Below are 24,434 nucleotides of genomic sequence, written 5' to 3' on the forward strand. Positions count from 1 at the left end.
TTTCAACCAGCTACAATACAATAAAATGAATTATTTTATTAGAAAATATAACTGTTCAAAGATTAAAAATAAATAAGTTGCTGCCACAAAATTGCAACATAATATACAGTTAACTCATTCTGTTATGGTCAGTTAAGAGAAAGATGGCAGGAGGAATGATACAGTCAAAAGTAAACAAAAAAAGGGGAGGGGGAAGATATGAGGGAAAGGAGAGCTAGAGCAAAAAGAGAAGAAGAAAGAAAAAGTGCTTTATTGAATGAGTTAGTTACATGAGGTCACCAAGAGGAGCACATCCTCTGACTGAGGCACTATGGTGAGACCTGCGTTGTTTGATGATTTTATTGCCCTGGTGTCTTCAACACAGAGGTAAAGGAGATGCTCACATTCTCTAGGCAAAGGCACCATCAGCAAGCTTCCACTCTTCCTCACTGGACCAGAAGAATCACAGAGTGGTGGTCTTAACCCTGATGGAGGAGTACTCACTACCACTTATCCACACCTAGATGGCAGGGAAGGCAAAGAACCTTGGCGTCTGGCAGCCCTGCCTCCACCACTACCGAGCAGGCTCAAAGACAATGGTCAACTCAGGCTTTTCTTCTTGAAGTGTTTCTAATGCACGTTTTGTATCATAATTGAAATACATTCCACACAACCTGTAAAAGCAAATAGAGAAGCTTTGGATTGTACTCTTCAAAGAAACACTTTCAGTTTTTGGCTTTAAAAATCTCATCTCCTCACTTAGCCTCACACTTCTAGGTTTTCCAATGTTGCACTTCATGCCTAATGTGGTTTCTGTGATATTCAATATTTTTAACCTTCAAGTTTGGAAATGTTTAAACATGTGCAAATATAGAGAGAATAGTATAATGAATCCCATTACCCAGGTTTGACAGTTAACAGCTCATGGCCAATCTTGTTTCATCTATCACCCACCCACTCCTCACATCAGTGGATTATCTTAAACACAGCAGTTCATGCATCTATAAATATTTCAATGTGTGAAACTAAATGCAGACTTTTAAAACATAACTGCAATGCCATTATCACACCCAAAAAAGTTAACAATAATTTCTAAATATCAATATATGTCCAATCAGTGTTTAAACTTCCTCAACTGTCTGATAAAATTTTTATATTATGTTCATTTAATCAGGAGCCATATAAAGTCCACACATTGGGAATTCCCTGGAGGTCCAGTGGTTAAGACTTGGTGCTTTCACTGCCATGGCCCAGGTTCAATTGCTGGTGGGGGAACTAAGATCCTGCAAGCCGCACAATGCAGCCAAAAAAAAAAAAGGTCCACACATTGTAATTGCTTGGTATGCCTCTCAAGTCTTCTTTGATATCAGTTCTTCCTCCTTCTCTTTTTTTAAGTTTCCCTTGCAACTTAACTAAGAAATCATACCATTTGTCCTGAAGCATTTCTAATAATCTTGATTTGGTTGTGTTATGGACTGTTTGTGTTCCTTCAAAATTCATATGTTAAGGCCCTAACCCTCAATGTGATGGTATTTGGATATTAGGTCTTTGGGAGGTAATGAGGGTTAGATGAGGTCATGGGGGTGGGTCCTCATGATGGGATTAGTGCCCTTATAATAAGAGATACCACAGCACACACTCTCTGTCTATCTCTGTCTCTATCTCTGTGTACCACATGAGGACACAACAAGTTCAGAAAAGAGCTCTCACCAGAAACCAAATCAGCCAGCGCCATGATCTTGGATGTTCCAGCTACCAGAACTGTGAGAAATAAATGTCTATGATTTGTTTAAGGCACCTAGTCTATGCTATTTTGTTATGGCAACCTGAGCTCACAAGACAGGTTGACTGCATCCATGGATTCCCCAGTCTATTTTGAGCCTGTCCCTTATCTCCAGAGTGTCCTTCAGGGCTGGGTCAATTAGCCCACATACAGAAATGTCCCCAGCTTCATCCTGACCAATAATTCCTTTCTTTCCTATTTCTCTTAGCTCTGGAAATGGCTTTTCTTGCAAGAAGCATGTTCCACTGTGTCCACACAAGGATACAATGCTGATCTGAACTATTGTTTATTCAAACCTGTATTCCAATTGGTTCTCAGCCTTGAGTCCATGGACAAGGACAGAAATTTCTGGGCTAATAGAATTTATAAACTAGGGGTAAGATATAGATAATAAATAAACAAGAAAATGATATAGCATGTATTATGATGGTCAACACTATGGAGGAAAATAAGCAAAGAAGAGGAAAGGCATGCTGGGTTGCTATTTTCAGTAGGATGGTTACAGTCAGACTCACAGAGAAAACCCTGAGCAGAGAAGTTAATGATGCACAGGAATAAGGCATGTGGATATCAAAGGGGGGAAGTTCCAGGCAGAGGGAACTGCAAGTGCATAGTTTCGGAGGTGACAGTGTTTTTCGAAATAGCAAGGAAACCAGTGTGAGTGGAGCAGAAGGAACTAGGGTTAGAAGATGACTTTGCAAAAATAGCAGGAGCCAGATCACATGGGGCCTTAGACACTGCCATGAGTTTGTGGCTCTTACTTTGTGATAGAAGCATGTTGGTAGGAGTGATATGCTCTGACTCATGTTTTAGCTACACCCTCCATCTGCAATGGTAGATGCAGAGTATCCTGGCAGAATGCTACCAGGACAATCCAGACAAGAGGTGACAGTGGTTTGAACTAGGGTAGGAGCCATGAAGCTGGCAAAAAGTGGTCAATGAGTGGGCATGCTGTGAAAGCAGAGTTAACAGGACATGCCAATGGATTGGATATGTGCGTAAGGAAAAAGATGTGTCAAAGATGACACCAGGATTGTTTTGACCTGAACAATTCAGACTGAGTTACCATTGACTGAGATAGGGAAGAAGCAGATTTTAGACAGAAGGGAACAGCACAGGTTTGGATTTGGACATGTGAAATTTGGGAGGCTTATTAGACATCCAAGTAGAAAGGTGAGACAAGCATTTGAACATGGAATTCATGGAGATATGAACTGGGGGGAGGGGAACAGCACATATATGATGAAACCAGAAGACTAGATGATGTAAACAAGGGAGAAAGTGTAAAGAAGAAAAATTAACCCAGTGATTGAGTCCTGGGGATTCAGTATGTAAAGGTCAGAATGATGAAGGGATACCAGAGGAGACTGAGCAGAAACAGCCAATGTAGTAGGAGAAAATCCAGAGGAGAGTGTGTTGACCCTAAAACCAAGTGAAAGAAATGTCTTTAGTGGAGACTGTGATCGTCAGAGCTGACAGAAGTTATGAAACTAATTAGGAAGCTCTTACTAGCGAGGTAATGTGTACCTCAGTGGTATCATTGATGATGGAAAGGAGCCAACGGTCCCAACACCCTGAAGACAGGCCAAAGTTTATGGAATTTCTAATCTTGATGTTTCTGGAGCACTTTCTATTTAGAAATTCTCCTAAACAAGACCAACAACATCCCTACTACGCAAGGACCTTTGCAATAAGGATGACCCATGGACAGGTCTAGTTCTACAAAGTATGATACCTTGCATAGAAATACAATTCTCTTTGGCTATTTTTCATTGGGACTTGTGTTTCTTTCAGGAATATGGATGAAAGGTCTTTTCACACCCGAATGAACCTTGATTATTCTAAATGTCTGGATGAAATTGAATACATAGTTCATGACTCAATTACTGTATACATTTATAAATCAGCAACTGGCCCAGGCCCAACCTCACCCAGAGTGCAAATGAAGCCAACCTGGATTTTGGAAACTGGCCAACTTTTCCTTAGCACTAGGAGCCCTGCCACACAAATCTCTACAGAGCACACTTACTTCAGGCTTTTCAGGAGGCAGCCCTGCTGTTTCAGCACTTCACAGAGTAGCATGACCCCCAGATCACCCAGGTCATTGTTGCCTAAGCTCAACTTTCGCAGGCTCTGGTTAGAAGTCAGAAGTGTGGAAAGACCCCAGCAGCAGTGTGACGTGAGGCTGCAGTTGTCTAATCTGCAAGAAAGAAGGTGATTTCAAGAAAATGTACCCTTAATTATCCTCCACAGGTCTCCCAGATCTTAGCCTGTAGTATTTCAAATGCAGAAAAGGCTCAGGATTAACAAACTTGGAACTGCCTTATGTGCCAAGGGTTATCATTCTCTCCTCTTCAGATGAGAATATTTTTTCCAGTCTACTGGATTTTGCAGTTCAAATGATTAACAGCAGTTTATGAAATGATTTTTCCCAAATTCTGTGTCTCCCCCCAAGATTTTCCTAAAACACTAGTGCCATACCACCCCCACTCTTTTGTGGTAGAGAGATTTATGGTGAAAGGAACTTCAGTATTTACCTTTACACCATCTAAAAGTACAGCTCCTCCTAGTCCCATAATCCTGTAAGAAGCCAAGCCCTAGGAAGACTCTCAGATATAGATTATCTCATCATCATTCCCCTCAACTGTCCCCTTCCCTGTAGCCACCATGCATTCCCATCACTGTAATAAGCTCAGAGACTTACTCCAACACCTGAAGCTTGCAGTGGGCATGTAAGAGTCCCTTACAGAGTAGCTTGATCCCCACGTCTCCGAGAGCATTGCCCCGTAGGTAAAGGTGTGTGAGATTCTGGTTTGTGCTGAGCACCGAGCATAGAGCTAGACAACCACTTGACGTAATGCCAGAATTCACCAACCTGTAGAAGGAACAGGGAGAAGAATCCTCAATGCCCAGACTTCCTTGAACATTGCACAGCTGTCTCAACACAGGAACTTCATTTTATCTGAAAAGCTTCATGCTTCAACTTAAAGGTCAGTGGCCAGCATCTTGGATATAATCTGAGGAGAGCATGACTCCCTATCTCTGGCCCCATAAAAGAGACAAATGATTTCTTAGCAGATGCTTTCCTGGGATCAGCAGAAGGGACAGAGCAAAAGCAAACTGATCCACATTCCCTCCACATTCCTCCTTCTTACACGTATTCCCTCTGGCCATACATGTTCCTCACTACCACTTCTTCCAGAAAGACATCCCAGATTGTCTCTTACTGATAATTCTCATTATTATTATATTAACACTGCAGAGGCCTACCTTATTTGATTCTTATACCAACCAAGCAAGGTGGCAGTGCAGCTGTAACTATTGAATATTTTCTACAGATTAGAAAGCTGAAGCTCATCAAATCATGTGTTGTTTTTAAGGTCAAAGAGAGAGTATTTGGTAGAGAGGGGACCCAGACTTACACCTTCTAGAGCCATCCCCTTCTCTATTGGCCCTTCTGTCCATTTCACACTACCTTCTGCCTTGTAAATGGCCTCTCAGAGTACAAAGCCCTAGGTTTGCATTATACGCAGTGGAACTAAGATTTTTGATGTACTACTCTTGGTCAAGTTGAGAATATACTATCACCCAACAAGAGCATAAGGGCTCTGAAATAGAGAGCTGTGTCACTCCTGCATAGAAGCTCAAAGAGTAATATACAGTATGCAGAAAGTCACATGTGCTAGGCCTTCAACAAAGTTTTGATTTAAGAATATCTCATGCAGTCACATTTCTTTCTTAACAATGACATGTTTTTAAGTTCCAAGGTGTCTTAGAATCAGAAAAAAATAGAAATACAGAAAGAAGTGATCCAGACAGCATAGCATGAACAGATGACCAAGAGGAAACAGAAATAATTATCCATCCGCTAGTCTCCATCTTCCCAGTCAAGAATGAGTCACAACAAAAAAGACTGAGTAAGCAAGACAAAGAGGGAAATGAAGCCCAAGAGGTATGAACAAAAACAATTGAGTAGTTTATAGTAAGTTCTTCTTTCTAGCTAAGGAGAATTTTATCAGAGGACCTTCAGTGAACATGCAGAAGGGATTTTCAGGATTTCTGGCTATCATAGACTGAATGTTTGTAGTCCCCCCTCCTCCAAATTTCATATATTGAAATCTTAACTCTCAATGTGATGGTATTATTGGGTTGGCCACAAAGATCATTTGGGTTTTTCTGTAACATCTTAGGGAAAAACCCAAAAGAACTTTTTGGCCAATCCAGTAGAATGTGGGGGCTTTAAGATGTGATTAGGTCTTGAGGGTAGAGTCCTCATGATGGGATTAGTGCCCTTTTAAAAGAGACCCCAGAGAGCTACCTCACCCCTATCACCATGTGAGAACACAGCAAGAGTGGCTGTATGCAAGCCAAGAATAGAGTCCTCACCAGGAACCAGGTGATCTACAGGCACCTTGATCTTGGATTTCCAGCCACCAGAACTGTGAGAAATAAATGTTTGTTGTTTGAGCCACCTAGTCTATGGTATTTTTGTTACTGCAGCCCAAATAGACTAAGACACTGGCAAAGATGAAGACCATTCCAGAAGACTAGAGATGGTCCTCAAAAAGGAAAAGAAAGAATATTTTGAAAGTTACAGAATAGTAAGATTTACTACTATTTCCAGAAAAGGGCTAAAAAGTATTATGCAACAGATGTTTGAGGAGAAGTACACAGTGAAGTGGCAGCAATTACAAGTAGATAGAGTGGTTTTGTTAAGAATAAGTCACATCAGGATTATCAGAATGTTGGTAACCACTGAGACTGAGTGATGGGTACATAGAGTACATAATGAAATGTTTAGAAAATCAAACAACCAAGCCCTACCAACCAAACCACTAGATTAGAAGAATGTAACCAACATCATATATCTTGGTTTCACTCAATCCATTCAACTCAGATCTACATTTACTGAACATAGATATCTTTCCATGTACTATGTTGTTACTGATTTTTTAAAAATTTACTAATGATATGCCTTATGTCACAAAAATGTCTCACAAAGAAAATTGAGGAAGAAGATTTAACATTTATTGAGTATCTACTAATTGCTTGGCTGTGTGATGATGACTTTAAATAGGATTATCTCATTGAATTATTAGAAAACCAAGATGCACGTGTTGTTTTTATATCTATTTTTAAATAGAAAAACTGAGGATCAGAGAAATCAGTTGAAGAATAAGAAGGAGCTTTCTAGATGGACAGTAGGAATGGGAGAGTAAGGGTAACCCTCAGGCAAAAAGGAAAATGGTATGCAAGGGTGAGGAAAGGTGAAGAGTGGGCCAGGTTCTTAGAACTAAAACTTCAGTATGACTCAGAAGAGTGAAGGGTGTGGTAGGCAAGAGGGAAGAAGCAGCAATTTAGGGCTGATGAGGGATAGCCTTATGTGCCAAGCTAAGATATACCAAATTTACCCTGATTTCAAAGACGAACGTTTGAAGGTTTTTTTGAGCAAAAGCCCAGTATTATCAAATTTGCATTTCAGAAAATTCCCTCTGGTGTTATGTAAAAGAAAGATGAGAGGCAGAGGAAATTGAAAGTAAACACAAGATTAGAATTATCCTCTGTTTATTTGTCAACTCCTTGGAAAGTCCCACTATTCAACAAGGCAGAATAGAGAGGGCAAGAGGGCAGAATAGAGAGGGGAAGAAACAGGAGAGGGGTGGGAAAAAAGTTACAAGAAATAAAGAATTTTGCAAATGCTTAGTGTGTGATGCTTGTGTAATATTGTGGAGGGGGCAGGGGCAATATGCAGCCAGAGAGAAAGAATTAAAGTTCAAGAAAAGAAATGTTGGCTATACCTAACAAAATATAAAATGCCTAAAAGTTTTGCCTCATTAATTCCACTTGTAGGTATCTGTCTCAAAACAAATACACACACATAAAGTTGTATATATAAATATGCTTGTTGCAGAGTTATTTGTAATAGTGAAAAAGTAGAAACTCATCCAAAGGTTCATCATTCAATGAGCAGCTAAATATATTACCATAATGCATACTACAGAGCATTATGCCAAAATCTGTAGATCTGTATATACCAGCATGGCAATGTGTCCACAGTAAATGAAAAAAGTAAATCATGGAAAAATGGTCTCATAATGATTCCAGTTTGGATAGACAGAGTGTATGGGGTTGAATCATGTCCCCCAACATTTTATATGTTGAAGTCTTATCCCCCAGTACTTCAGCATATGACCTTATTTAGAAATAGGGTCACTGAAGATGTAATTAGTTAAAATGAGGTCATTAAGGTAAGCCCTAACCCAATATGACTGATATCCTTATAAAAGGGAGATGTTTAAACTCAAAGACAGACACACACCAACACAGTGAGAACACCATGTGCAGATGAAGGCTAAGACTGAGGTGATACATCTACAAGCCAAGGAATGTCAAATATTGCCAGTAAACCACCAGAAGCTGGAAGAGAAGTATGGAACATATTCTTCCTCACAGCTGTCAGAGGAACAAATCCTGCTGACACCTTGATCTTGGACTTTTAGCCTCCATTACTAAGACAAAATAAATTTTGTTTGGAACATTTTAACAATAGCAGAACATTCTTCTCAAGTGCACATGAAACATTTTCTAGGATAGATCATATGTTAGGCCACAAAACAAGTCTTAGCAAATTCAAGAAGATTGAAATTATACCAAGTATCTTCTCAGACCACAATGGTATGAAACTAGAAATCAATAACAGGAGGATAATTGAAAAACTCAAAAATACATGAAAATTAAACAATGCTCTTCTGAACAACCGATGAGTCAAAGAAAAATTATAGGGGAAATAAAATATCTTGAGTCAAAAAAAATTAAAAACAACATACCAAAACTTATAAGACACAGGAAAATCACTTCTAATGGGAAAGTTTCTAGCCATAAATGCATACATCAAGAAAATTGAAAGATCTTAATTAAACAACTAACTCTACACCTCAAAGAACTAGAAAAAGAGGAATAAACAAAGCCTAAAGTTAACAAAAGGAAGGAAATAAAAGATTACAGCAGAAATAAGTAAAATAAAAAGTAGAAAAATAATAGAAAAAAATAACAAACTAAGAGTTGGACCTTTGAAAAGACAAACAAAATTTACAAACTTTTAGCTAGAAACCTCCCTCCCCAAGAAAAAGGAGAGAGAGAAAGAAAACCTAAATCAATAAAATTGTAACCAAAAGAGGAGACATTAAAACTGATATCACAGAAATACAGAAGATCATAAGAACTGCTATAAACAACTATAACAAACTGGACAACCTAGAAGAAATGGAAAAATTCTTAGAAACATACAAGCTACCAGGACTGAATCAGGAGGAAATAGAAAATCTAACCAGACCAATTACTAGTAAGGAGATTGAATCAGAAATTAAAAATCTCCCAGCAAAAGAAGGCCCAGGACCAGATGGCTTCACTAGTGAATTTTATTAAGCATTTAAAGGAGAATTATCACCAATTCTCCACAGACTTTTCCAAAAATCAAAAAGGAGGGAACACTCCCTAACTCATTTTATGAGGCCAAAATCACCTTGATACCAGAGAGGACACTATAAGAAAAGAAAACCAGAGACCAATTTCCTTGATGAATATAGATGTAAAAATTCTCAACAAAATACTAGTAAACTGAATTCAGCAGCACATTATAAGAATCATGCAGACTTCCCTGGTGGTCCAGTGGTTAAGAATCTGCCTGCCAATGCAGGGGACACGGGTTCAATCCCTGGTCCGGGAAGATCTCACATGCCGCGGGACAACTAAGCCCATGAACCACGACTACTGGGCCTGCACTCTAGAGCCTGCAAGCTGCAACTATTGAGACCATGAGCCACAACTACTGAAGCCTGTGTGCCTAGAGCCTGTGCTCTGCAATAAGAGAAGCCACTACAATGAGAAGCCCATGCACCACAATGAAGAGTAGCCCCTGCTCACCGCAACTAGAGAAAGCCCATGCACAGCAATGAAGACCCAGCACAGCCAAAAAAAAGAAAAAAGAAAAAAGAATCATGCAATATGATCAAGTGGAATTTATCTCTGGGATGCAAGGATAGTTCAACATATGCAAATCCATTAATGTGATACATCACATTAATAGAATGAAATAAAAAAATCACATGACCATCTCAGTAGGTGCAGAAAAAGCATTTGACAAAATTCAACATCTGTTCATGATAAAAACTCTTAACAAATTAGGTATAGAAGGAATATACCCCATCATAATAAAGGCCATATATTACAAGCCCACAATTAACATCATACTCAACAGTGAAATGTTGAAAGCTTTTCTCTATAATTAGAAACATGACAAAAGTGCCCACCCTCCCCACTCCTATTCAACATAGTACTGAAAGTCCTAGCAAGAGCAATCAGGCCAGAAAAAGAAATAAATGTATCAGAATTGGAAAGGAAGAAGTAAAATTGACTCTACAGATGACATGATTTTTATGTAGAAAATCCTAAAGACTCAACCAAAAAAAACTGTTAGATCTAATCAATGAATTCAGTAAAGTTGCAGTATACAAAAATCAACAAACAAATGTCAGTAACATTTCATGTAGCGTTGGTGGTATAGTGGTGAGCATAGCTGCCTTCCAAAAGCCAGTAGCATTTCTATACACTAATAACATTATATAAAAAAGAAATAAAGAAAACTGTCCCATTTACAGTAGCATCAAAAACAATAAAATACTTAGGAATAAACTTAATCAAAGAGGTGAAAGATCTCTACACTGAAAACTATAAGACACGGGTGAAAGAAATTTAAGAAGACATAAACAAACGGAAAGATATCCCTTGTTCATGTATTGGGAAGAATTAATATCATCAAAATGTCCATACTACTTGAAGACATCTACCAATTCAATGCAATCCTTATCAAGACTTCACTGGAATTTTTCACAGAAGTAGAAAAAACACTTCTAAAATTTATATGGAACCACAAAAGACCCAGAATAGCCAAAGTAATCCTGATAGAGAAGAACAAAGCTAGAGGCATCATACCTCCTAATTTCAAAGTATATTGTAAAGCTATGGTAATCAAAACTGTATCATAGTGGCATAAAAACAGACAATAGACCAATGGAACAGGATCCAGAGACCAGAAATAAGCCCATGAATATGCCATCAACATATATTTGATGAGGAGCCAAGAATACTCTATGGAGAAGACAATCTCTTCCATAAATGGTGCTGGGGAAATTAGATTTTCACATGAAAAGGAATGAAACTAGACCCCTTTCATATATCACTTACAAAAATCAACTTGAATAGGATTAAAGACTTAAAGATAAGACCTGAAACCATAAAATTCCTGGAAGAAAATATAGAAAACAAAGTTCCTTGACATGGATCTTAGTAATGATTATTTTTTAATATGACTCCTAAAGCATTGGCAACAAAATTAAAAATAAACAAATGGGACTACATAAAACTAAAGTTTCTGCATAGCAAAAGAAATAATCAACAAAATGAAAAGGCAACCTACAAAATGGGAGACAATATTTGCAAATCATGTATCTGATAAAAGGTTAATATACAAAATGTAAAGAACTCATATAACTCAATAGCAAAAAAGCAAATAATCCAATTTAAAAATGAGCAAAGGGCCTGAATAGATATTTTTCCAAAGAAGATATTCGAATAGCCAACAGGTACATGAAAAGATGCTCAACAGGACTACTCACCAGGGAAATGTAAATTAAAAACACAATGAGCTACTACCTCATGTCTGTTAAAATGGCCATCATCAAAAAGACAAGTAATAACTATAGATAACACTGCTGTATGGTATATTTGAAAGTTGTTAAGAGAGTAATTCTAAAACATTTTTTGTAACTATATGAAGTGATGGATATTAACAGTGGTAATCATTTTGCAATGTATGTATGTCAAGTCATTATGCTATACACCTTAAACTTATACAGTGCTGTACTTTAATTATATGCCAATAAAATTGAAAGAAAAAAAGTAAAAATAAATGTTGCTTAAGCCACTCCTTTTGTGGTACTTTATTACAGTAGCCCTAGAAAACCAATACACAGAGTGTATTAAGATGGGTGGGTAGATGGACAGATTAATGGATGGATGATTGTTCATGTATAACAAAATGTCTGGAACTTTGCTCATCAGCCTGCTGTAAATTGTTCTCTTGGGAAGTGAGCTGAAAAGGAGCTTTCAATTCTTACTTCATGTATTTGTATTATTTAACATTTTCACACTAAGCATGTATTACTTTTGTAATTAAAAAACTCACAAGCAGGACTTCCAGTTTCCAGGCCAGCATGTAGAAAACTTAGAAGTTGCCATTCTGTCCTAACAACAAGGTAAAAGCTGAACAAGCTGACGAATCAACAATACTTCTTAAATCCACGAGAAGTGTGGCCACAGCACAATTTGCTGCCCCCAAAATTGGGGAGACACAGAGGCAAATACAAAGAATCATAACTTCCTGGATCAGAAACCCATGAGTTTAAATCTCCATGGGAATCAGTGCCCAGGTAGGAAAACCTGAATTGTAATTGACAAATAACTAAAGGCTAGTTGTGGAGAAGTCTGAACAATAAAAACACCGGGGGACCCCATCATAAGGGGACCTGCATACTTTTGTGAGTTTTATCTCCAGGAGTTCAACCAAGTTCTCACATTAAATATCAGGGAAAAATCCCTCTGTGCTTCCAGTACAGGGAGGAGTAAAGGAACCATTTTAAAATACAAGCATATGTCAGAGATATTGTCAGTTCAGTTCCAGAATACCGTAATGAAACAAATATCGCAACCAAATTAGTCACACGAATTTTTTGGTTTCCCAGTGCATATAAAAGTTATGTTTACACTATACTGTAGTCTATTAAGTGTGCAATAGCAATATGTCTAAAAAAAAACAATGTGCGTACTTTAATTAAAAAATACTTTATTGCTAAAAAATGCTAACTGTCGTCTGAGCCTTCAGTGAGTCATAATCTTTGCTGGTGGAAGGTCTTGACTCAGTGTTGATGGCTGCTGACTGATCAGAATGGTGGTTGCTGAGGTTTAGGGTGGCTGTGGCGATGTCTTGAAATAAGACAACGTGAACAACAAGGTCCTACTGTAGAGCACAGGGAGCTATATTCAACATTCTGTGATAAACCGTAATGGAAATGAACATGAAAAAGAACATATACATATGTATAACTGACTCACTTTGCTGTACAGTAGAAACTAACACAACATTGTAAATCAACTACACTTCAATAATTTTTTTTTTAAAAAGACAACCATGAAGTTTGCCAGATTGATTGACTCTTCACTTGAACACTTAGAAGAATTGTAGGGTTATTAATTGGCCTAATTTCAATATTGTTGTGTCTCAGAGAATAGGGAGGCCCACTGAGAGGAAGAGAGATGACACAGGAACAGCCGATCTGTGGAGCAGTCAGAACACACACAACATTTATCAGTTAAGTTCACTGACTTATATGGGTGTGGTCTGTGGTGCCCCCAAAACACTTACAATGGAACCAATAAAAATTGCTGATCACGGATCACCATAACAAATATAATAATAATCAAAAAGTATGAAATATGGCAAGAATTACCAAAATGTGACACAGAGACACAAAGTGAGGAAATGCTGTTGGAAAATGGTGTGAATAGACTTGCTCAACACAGGGTTGCCACAAACCTTCAATCTGTAAAAATTGCAATGTCTGTGAAGCACAATAAAGCCAAGATCAATAAATTAACGTATGCCTATATACCAGAGCACTCTGTTCTTTTCAACAATACTTGTCTTCAGGAGAAAATAGTTGCCCAAAGCCTAACTTGCTGGGATATTATTAGTCTAACTGATCTTAGGGAAGAGAAATACTCAGCTTCAGCCTACTCTAGGCAACCTGTTCTGCTAAGAAGGGAGGGAAAAAACTGAGAAGCAGTTGAAAAGCACTGAGAATTCACAGTCCAGAGGTATAAATTCACTAAAAGGCTGAAACCTAATCATAGGATTATAGAATGCTTCACCTCTTCCCACACTTCATTACCATATTACTAAAGTTCTATTTAGAGTAGTTCCCTCTACCCAGTACATCATGTCCAGGTTTCAAGAAAAAGTTACAAAACACTTTAAAAGGCAAAGAATAAAGGTTGAAGAAACAGAGAAAACATCAGAACCAGAGTCAGATATGGCAGGAATGTGAAATTCTCAGACCAGGCATTTAAAATAATTATAACTAATACCCTAAGAGCTCTAACGGATTAAGTAAACAGCATGGAAGAACAGACAGGCAAAGTAAGCAGAGAGGGGACCAGTCTCTCCCATGAGAAAACCTGCACAAGCCTCTTAGATAGCCTCATCCACCAGAGGACAAATAGCAGAAGCAAGAAGAACTACAATCCTGCAGCCTGTGGAGCAAAAACCACATTCACAGATAGATAGACAAGATGAAAAGGCAGAGGGCTATGTACCAGATGAAGGAACAGGATAAAACCGCAGAAAAACAACTAACTGAAGTGCAGATAGGCAACCTTGCAGAAAAAGAATTCAGAATAATGATAGTGAAGATGATCCAGGACCTCGGAAAAACAATGGAGGCAAAGATCGAGAAGATGCAAGAAATGTTTAACAGAGACCTAGAAGAATTAAAGAACAAACAAACAGAGATGAACAATACAATAACTAAAATTAAAACTACACTAGAAGGAATCAATAGCAGAATAACTGAGGCAGAAGAACGGATAAGTGACCTGGAAGACAGAAGGGTGGAATTCACTGCTGCAGAACAGAAAAAAGAAAAAAGAATGATAAGAAATGAAGACAGCCTAAGAGACCTCTGGGACAACATTAAACGCAACAACATTTGCATTATAGGGGTCCCAGAAGGAGAAGAGAGAGAGAGAAAGGACCAGGGAAAATATTTGAAGAGATTATAGTCAAAAACTTCCCTAACATGGGAAAGGAGATAGCCACCCAAGTCCAGGAAGCCCAGAGAGTTCCATGCAGGATAAACCCAAGGAGAAACACACCGAGACACATACTAATCAAACTGGCAAAAATTAAAGACACAGAAAAATTATTGAAAACAGCAAGGGAAAAATGACAGATAACATACAACGGAACTCCCATAAGGTTAACAGCTGATTTCTCAGCAGAAACTCTATAAGCCAGAAGGGAGTGGCATGATATACTTAAAGTGATGAAAGCAAAGAACCTACAACCAAGATTACTCTACCCGGCAAGGAACTCATTCAGATTCGATGGAGAAATCAAAAGCTTTACAGACAAGCAAAAGCTAAGAGAATTCAGCACCACCAAACCAGCTCTACAACAAATGCTAAAGGAACTTCTCTAAGTGGGAAACACAAGAGAAGAAAAGAATCTACAAAAACAAACCCAAAACAATTAAGAAAATGGTCATAGGAACATACATATCGATAAATACCTTAAACGTGAATGGATTAAATGCTCCAACCAAAAGACACAGGCTTGCTGAATGGATACAAAAACAAGACCCATCTATATGCTGTCTACAAGAGACCCACTGCAGACCTAAGGACACATACAGACTGAAAGTGAGGGGATGGAAAAAGATATTCCATGCAAATGGAAATCAAAAGGAAGCTGGAGTAGCTATATTCATATCACATAAAATAGACTTTTAAATAAAGAATGTTACAAGAGACAAGGAAGGACACTACATAATGATCAAGGGATCAATCCAAGAAGAAGCTATAACAATTATAAATATATATGCACCCAACATAGGAGCACCTCAATACAGAAGGCAACTGCTAACAGCTATAAAAGAGGAAATCGACAGTAACACAATAACAGTGGGGGACTTTAACACCTCACTTACACCAATGGACAGATCATCCAAAATGAAAATAAATAAGGAAACAGAAGCTTTAAATGACACAATAGACAAGATAGATTAATTGATATTTATAGGACATTCCATCCAAAAACAGCAGATTACACTTTCTTCTCAAGTGCGCACAGAACATTCTCCAGAATAGATCACATCTTGGGTCACAAATCAAGCCTCAGTAAATTTAAGAAAATTGAAATCATATCAAGCATCTTTTCTGACCACAACGCTATGAGATTAGAAATGAATTACAGGGAAAAAAACGTAAAAAGGACAAACACATGGAGGCTAAACAATACGTTACTAAATAACCAAGAGATCACTGAAGAAATCAAAGAGGAAATCAAAAAATACCTAGAGACAAATGACAATGAAAACACGATGATCCAAAACCTATGGGATGCAGCAAAAGCAGTTCTAAGAGAGAAGTTTATAGCTATAAAAGCATACCTCAAGAAACAAGAAAAATCGCAAATAAACAATCTAACCTTACACCTAAAGGAACTAGAGAAAGAAGAACAAACAAAACCCAGAGTTAGCAGAAGGAAAGAAAATCATAAAGATCAGAGCAGAAATAAATGAAATAGAAACAAAGGAAACAATAGCAAAGATCAATAAAACTAAAAGTTGGTTCTTTGAGAAGATAAACAAAATTGATAAACCATTAGCCAGACTCATCAAGAAAAAGAGGGAGAGGACTCAGATCAATAAAATTAGAAATGAAAAAGGAGAAGTTACAACAGACACCACAGAAATACAAAGCATCCTAAGAGACTACTACAAGCAACTCTATGCCAATAAAATGGACAACCTGGAAAAAATGGACAAATTCTTAGAAAGCTATAACCTTCCAAGACTGAACTAGGAAGAAATAGAAAATATGAACTGACCAGTCACAGGTAATGAAATTGAAACTGTATTAAAAATCTTCCAACAAACCAAAGTCCTGGACCACATGGCTTCACAGGTGAATCTATCAAACATTTAGAGAAGAGCTAACACCCATCCTGCTCAAACTCTTCCAAAAAATTGTGGAGGAAGGAACACTCCCAAATTCATTCTATGAGGCCACCATCACCCTGATACCAAAACCAGACAAAGACACTACAAAAAAAAGAAAATTACAGACCAATATCACTGCTGATTACAGATGCAAAAATCCTCAACACAATACTAGCAAACAGAATCCAACAACACATTAAAAGGATCATACACCATGATCAAGTGGGATTTATCCCAGGGATGCAAGGATTCTTCAATATACGCAAATCAATCAATGTGATACACCATATTAACAAATTGAAGAATAAAAACCATATGAACATCTCAATAGATGCAGAAAAAGCTTTTCACAAGATTCAACACTCATTTATGAAAAAAACTCTCCAGAAAGTGGGCATAGAGGGAACCTACCTCAACATAATAGAGGCCATATATGACAAACCCACAGCAAACATCATTCTCAATGGTGAAAAACTGAAAGCATTTCCTCTAAGATCAGGAACAAGACAAGGATGTCCACTCTCACCACTATTATTCAACATAGTTTTGGAAGTCCTAGCCACGGCAATCAGAGAAGAAAACAAATAATAAAAGCAATACAAATTGGAAAAGAAGAAGTAAAGCTGTCACTGTTTGCAGATGATATGATACTGTACATAGATAATCCTGAAGATGTCACCAGAAAACTTCTATAGCTAATCCATGAATTTGGTAAAGTTGCAGGACACAAAATTAATGCACAGAAATCTCTTCCATTCCTATACACTAACAATGAAAGATCAGAAAGAGAAATTAAGGAAACAATCCCATTCACCATTGCAACAAAAACAATAATATACCTAGGAATAAACGTACCTGGGAGACAAAAGACCTATATGCAGAAAACTATAAGACACTGATGAAAGAAATTAAAGGTGATACCAACAGATGGAGAGATATACCATGTTCTTGGATTGGAAGAATCAATATTGTGAAAATGACTATACTACCCAAAGCAATCTACAGATTTAATGCAATCCCTATCAAATTACCAATGGCATTTTTTGCGGGACTAGAACAAAAAAATCTTAAAATTTGTATGGAGACACAAAAGACCCCGAATAGCCAAAGCAGTCTTGAGGGGAAAAAGCGGAGGTGGAGGAATCAGACTCCCTGACTTCAGACTATACTACAAAGCTACAGTAATCAAGACAATATGGTACTGGCACAAAAACAGAAACATAGATCAATGGAACAAGATAGAAAGCCCACAGATAAACCCATGCACCTATGGTTAACTAATCTATGACAAAGGAGGCAGGATATACAATGGAGAAAAGACAGTCTCTTCAATAAGTGGTGCTGGGAAAACTGGTTAGCTACATGTAAAAGAATGAAATTAGAACACTCCCTAACACCATACACAAAAATAAACTCAAAATGGATTAGAGACCTAAATGTAAGACTGGATACTATAAAACTCTCAGAGGAAAACATAGGAAGAACACTCTTTGACATAAATCACAGCAAGATCCTATTTGATCCACCTCCTAGAGTAATGGAAATAAAAACAAAAATAAACAAATGGGACCTAATGAAGCTTAAAAGCTTTTGCACAGCAAAGGAAACCAAAAACAAGACGAAAAGACAACCCTCAGAATGGGAGAAAATATTTGCAAATGAATCAACGGACAAAGGATTCATCTCCAAAATATATAAACAGCTCATGCAGCTCAATATTAAAAAAACAAACAACCCAATCCAAAAATGGGCAGAAGACCTAAATAGACATTTCTCCAAAGAAGACATACAGATGGCCAAGAAGCACATAAGCTGCTCAACATCACTAATTATTAGAGAAATGCAAATCAAAACTACAATGAGGCATCACCTCACACCAGTTAGAATGGGCATCATCAGAAAATCTACAAACAACAAATGCTGGAGAGGGTGTGGAGAAAAGGGAACCCTCTTGCACTGTTGGTGGGAATGTAAATTGATACAGCCACTATGGAGAACAGTATGGAGGTTCCTTAAAAAACTAAAAATAGAATTACTGTATGATCCAGCAATCCTACTACTGGCCATATACCCAGAGAAAACCACAATTCAAAAAGACACATGCACCCTAATGTTCATTGCAGCACTATTTACAATAGCCAGGTCATGGAAGCAACCTAAATGCCCATCAACAGATGAATGGATAAAGAAGGTGTGGTACATATATACAATGGAATATTACTCAGCCATAAAAAGGAACGACATTGCGTCATTTGTTGAGACGTGGATGGATCTAGAGACTATCATACAGAGTGAAGTAAGTCAGAGAGAGAAAAACAAATATTGTACATTAATGCATATATGTGGAACCCAGAAAAATGGTACAGATGAACCTGTTTTCAGGGCAGAAATTGAGACAGGGCAGATGTAGAGAACAAACGTATGGACACCAAGGGGGGAAAGCTGTTGGGTGGTGGGGGTGGTGGTTTGATGAATTGGGCGATTGGGATTGACATGTATACACTGATGAGTATAAAATTGATGACTAATAAGAACCTGCTCTATAAAGAAAAGAAACAAAAACCTGAGCCTAGGGAGTTAGGGGAGGGGTGGAGTGGGAGGTTGGGGTTAGCAGATGTAAGCTATTATATATAGAATGGATAAACCACAAGGTCCTACTGTATAGCACAGGGAACTATATTCAGTATCCTATGATAAACCATAAAAAAAAAAAGTGGGCTTCCCTGGTGGCGCAGTGGTTGAGAATCTGTCTGACAATGCAGGGGACACGGGTTCGAGCCCTGGTCTGGGAAGATCCCACATGCCGCAGAACAGCTGGGCCCATGAGCCACAATTACTGAGCCTGCGCGTCTGGAACCTGTGCTCCGCAACAAGAGAGGCCGCGATAGTGAGAGGCCCGCGCACCACGATGAAGAGTGGCCCCCGCTTGCCACAACTAGAGAAAGCCCTTGCACAGAAAAGAAGACCCAACACAGCCATAAATAAATTAATTAATTTTTTTAAAAAAAACTAGAAAAAAAAAAAACTCTTAATAAAAAAAAGTAAGCAGAGTGATGGAAATTCCAAGAAGGAACCAAAAAGGAAAGCTAGAGATTAAAACAAGAACAACAACAACAACAGAAACCCAAAAAATAATAACAGTGTAACAGAAAATAAGAATGCCTTTGATGGGATTATTAGTAGACTGGACATAGCTGAGAAAAGAATCTCTGAGCTTGAGGATATCTTAATAGGAAGCTCTAGAACTGAAAAGTAAACAGAAAAAAAGGATGGAAAAAAAACCCCAGAATATCCAAGAACTGTGGAATAACTATAAAAGTTGCCATATGAGTGTAACAGACACATAATGGAAATACCAGAAGGAGAGGAGAATGGAACAGAAGAATTACAGGAAACAAATATGACCAAGAATTTTCACTAAGTTAACGTCAGATGCCAAATCACAGATCCAGAGAACGCCAAGCAATATAGGTACCAAAAAAAATGGAAAAAAAGAAGAAAAAAAAAAAAAAAAAACTACGGCTAGTCATATCATTTTCAGAACACAAAAAATCAAAGGTAAAGGAAAAATCCTGAAAGAAGCCAGAGGGGGGAAAATACTTTTTCTGTTTAGGAGCAAAGATAAGAATTACAACTGACTTATTCTCAGAAATCATGCAAACAAGAAAAGAATGGAGTGAAATATTTAGTGTTGAGAGAAAAAAAATCCTAGAATTCTGAACCCTGTGAAATTAGCCATCAAAACTGAATATTATTCAGCCTTTGTTTCTCAGACAAACAAAAATTGAGGGAATTTGTCACCAATAGAACACCTTGCAAGAAATGAAATGTTACTTTAAAAAGTTCTTTAGAGAGAAGGAAAATAATATATGTCAGATGTGCATAAAGAAAGGAAGAGCACCAGAGAAGGAACAAGTGAAGGTTAAATAAGAACTTTTATTTTTCTTATTCTTAATTGATCAAACAGATAACATCATGTTCAAAATAATAGCAACAATGTATTCAATGATTTATATTTATGTGTATATATATGCTTATATATAAATTGAATGAATGACAGCAATTATACAAGGGACAGAAAGGAGGAATTAGGATTACTTTGTTATTATAAGGTATTCATACTGTGAAGTGGCATAAGGTTATTTGAAAGTAGACAGATTAGTTGTAAATATGTATTCCAAACTCTGGAGCAACCACTAAGAAAAATTTTTTGAAAGTAAAATGGAGGGAATCCTGGCTGTCCAGTGGTTAGGACTCAGCACTTTCACTGCCATGGGCCCAGTTCAATCCCTGGTCAGAAAGCAAAGATCCTGTAAACCGGGCAGCACAGCCAAAATAATAAAGTATGACGGATGTGCTAAGAAAAGAGACAAAATGGAATTATATAAAAGGTCCAGTTAAAGTCACAAAAGGCAGAAAAAGAGATGAAGACAAAAATAAGATAAAAGAACAAGAGCAATAAATGGAAAATGGGAACAAATATGAGATATTAATCCAACAATGTCAATAATTAATTTATCAATGATCTAAATAAATCGATTAAAAGGCAGGTATCAGAGAGTGAACAAAAAATAAGACCCAACTGTTTACTGTCTACAAGAAATCCACTTTAGGACTTCCCTGGTGGCGCAGTGTTTAAGAATCCACCTGCCAACACAGGGGACACAGGTTCGAGCCCTGGTCCGGGAAGATCCTACATGCTGTGGAGCAACTAAGCCCATGCACCACAACTACTGAGTCTGCACTCTAGAGACCACGAGCCACAACTACTGAGCCCATGGGCCACAGCTACTGAAGCCCATGCACCTAGAGCCCGTGCTCTGCAACAAGAGAAGCCACTGCAATGAGAAGCCTGCACACTGCACCAAAGAGTAGCCCCCACTCACCACAACTAGAGAAAGTCCGTGCATAGCAACGAAGACCCAAGGCAGCCAAAAATAAATAAATAAATAAATAAATAGAAATCCACTTTAAATATAAACACATACAGATTAAAATTACAGGAATGGAAACAATGTTTTAAAAAATAAGTGTAAAGGGATAGAGAAAGATATAGCATGCTAACACTAATCAAAAAAAAGCAGAGGATATGTGGTATAGGTGATAGATGATAGATAGATAGATAGATAGATAGATAGATAGATAGATATACATATACATATATGCAATGGAATATTATTCAGCCTCAAAAAAGAAGGAAATCCTGCCATTTGTGACATGAATGAACCCAGAGGACATTATGCTAAGTGATTTAAGCCAAAGAGAGAAAGACAAATACCATGTAATCTCACCTATATGTGGAATCAAAAAAAAAACAAAAAAACAAAAAACCCACCAAACTCATAGTTAACAGAGTAGAATGGGGGTTACCAAAGGTTGGGGGGATGGGGGAAAAAGGGAGATATTGATCAAAGAATATAAACTTTCAATTATAAGTTCTGAAGACTGAATGTACAGCTTGGTGACTGTACATTCACCAAGTTAATATGTTGTATATTTGATACTTGCTAAGAGTAGATTCAAGTGCTCTCACCACACACAGACAAAAAAGTAACAAGGTGATGGGTATGTTAATTAGCTTATTTGTGGAAATTTGTTCACAATGTATACATATATTAAAACATCACGTGGTACATATTAAATATATATTACTTTTATCGGTCAATCATACCTCGATAAAGCTTGAAAATGTTTTTAATTTAAAAAATAAAAAATAAAGCAGGAGTATCTATATTAATTTCAGACAGAGCAGCCTGCAGAGCAATGAAAATTATTAAGAATAAAGAGGGACATTATATGATGTTTATATTGGTCAATTTCCAAGAAGACATAACAATTCTTAACATATGTGTGCCTAAAAAAAGTCAAAATATGTGAGGCAAAAACTGATAGAACTGCAAGGAGAAAAAATATATGTATCTATAACACATTGTTGGAGACTTTAACATCCCTCTACTGGAAACTAACAGATCCAGCAGGCAGAAAATCAGTAAGGACATAGTTGAACTCAGCAACTCTATCAATGAACTGAAAATAATTGAATTCTACGTGTGGTTGCCAAGGGGGAGTGGGAGTAGGGGAGGGAGGGATTGGGAGTTTTGGATTAGCAGATGCAAACTATTATATTTAGAATGGATAAACAACAAGGTCCCACTGTATAGCACGGGGAACTATATTCAATATCCTGTGATAAACCATAATGGAAAAGAGTATATATGTATATATCTGAATCACTTTGCTGTACAGCAGAAATTAACACAACACTGTAAATCAACTATACTTCAAAAAAATAAATTAAAAAAAATTGCCATCTATGGACTACTTCATCCAACAACAGAGGAATACACATTCTTCTCAGGCTCACATGTAACATTCACCAAGATAGACCACATTCTGTGTCATAAAACATATCTTAACAAGTTTAAAAAACAAATCAGACTGCAATCAAATGAAACTAGAAATAAATAACAGAAAGATAGCTGGAAAATTCTAAAATACATGGACACTAAACAACACACTTCTTTTTTCTTTCCATGTTAATTACTGTGTTTTAATTATGGCATCTTCCCCTTTACCAGAATATTTATGAATTATTCTTTGTGTAATCCCAAGGTACATTATTAATGCAAATCAAAGGACAGGTTAGTTATAAATATTAATGACCCACGCAAAGTAACTTTTGGCATGGAATTTCATAACACCGTCAATTTTCTAAACAACACACTTCTAAATAAAACATGGATCAAGGAAGAAATCTCAAAAGAAATTTTAAAATATTTTAAACTAAATGAAAATAAAAACACAACTTAAAATTTGTGGGATGCAGCAAAAGCAGTGCTTAGATGGAAATTTATAGCAAGGGATGCATATATTAGTAAAAAATAAAAATCTAAAATCAATCATCTAAGCTTCCACCTTAGGAAACTAGAAAAAGAAGAGCAAGTTAAATTCAAAGTAAGCAGAAGAAAAGCAATAAAAATTAGAGCAGGAATCAATGAAATTGAAAACAATAAATTCATATCAAGAAAATCAATGAGAGCTTCCCTGGTGGCACAGTGGTTAAGAATCTGCCTGCCAATGCAAGGGACACGGGTTTGAGCCCTGGCCTGGGAAGATCCCATGTGCCGTGGAGCAAATAAGCCCATGCACCACAAGTACTGAGCCTCCACTCTGGAGCCTGCAAACCACAACGACAGACCCCATGCCACAACTACTGAAGCCCATGCGCCTAGAGCCCGTGCTCTGCAACAAGGGAAGCCACTGCAATGAAAAGCCCATGCACCGCAATGAAGAGTAGCCCCTGCTTGCCTCAACTAGAGAAAGCCCACACACAGCAACAAAGACCCAACACAGCCAAAAATTAATTAATTAATTAATTAATTAATTAATTAATTAATTATTTAAAAAAAGAAAATCAATGAATCTTGGGCTTTCCTTGTGGTGCAGTGGTTAAGAATCCGCCTGCCAATGCAGGGGACACAGGTTCGAGCCCTGGTCTGGGAAGATCCCACATGCTGCGGAGCAACTAAGTCCGTGTGCCCAAACTTCTGAGCCTGTGCTCTAGAGCCTGTGAGCCACAACTACTGAAGCCCGCGTACCTAGAACTGGTGCTCCGCAACAACAGAAGTCACTGCAATGAGAGGCCCGTGCACCGCAAGGAAGAGCAGCCCCCACTCACCACAACTAGAGAAAGCCAACGCACAACAACGAAGACCCAATGCAGACAAAAATAATTAAAAAAAAAAAAAAAGGAAAAAAGAAAATCAATGAATCCAAAAACTGATCTCCTGAAAAGATCAATAAAATTGATAAATTTCTAGCCAGGCTAATGAAGAAAA

At 37.6% G+C, this 24,434-nt stretch overlaps 2 protein-coding genes across 5 annotated transcripts in view; both read right to left on the minus strand.

Moving 5' to 3' along the window:
* GCSAML (germinal center associated signaling and motility like) overlaps window positions 1–24,434 on the minus strand; it is a 137,880-nt gene that overhangs the window by 89,757 nt on the left and 23,689 nt on the right. The window lies entirely within an intron of this gene.
* NLRP3 (NLR family pyrin domain containing 3) overlaps window positions 61–24,434 on the minus strand; it is a 61,446-nt gene continuing 37,072 nt past the window's right edge. For all 4 annotated transcript variants that reach the window (XM_059919714.1, XM_059919713.1, XM_059919712.1 and 1 more), the window contains 3 exons: window positions 4,467–4,637; window positions 3,792–3,962; window positions 61–653 (listed from right to left, as the gene is read on the minus strand). In XM_059919714.1, the coding sequence (XP_059775697.1) occupies window positions 554–653; window positions 3,792–3,962; window positions 4,467–4,637 (442 nt within the window). In that variant the 3' untranslated portion in view covers window positions 61–553. The remainder of the gene's footprint in view (window positions 654–3,791; window positions 3,963–4,466; window positions 4,638–24,434) is intronic.

Source organism: Balaenoptera ricei, chromosome 3, assembly GCF_028023285.1.
Source record: "Balaenoptera ricei isolate mBalRic1 chromosome 3, mBalRic1.hap2, whole genome shotgun sequence".
In the NCBI taxonomy this organism is placed as follows: domain Eukaryota; kingdom Metazoa; phylum Chordata; class Mammalia; order Artiodactyla; family Balaenopteridae; genus Balaenoptera; species Balaenoptera ricei.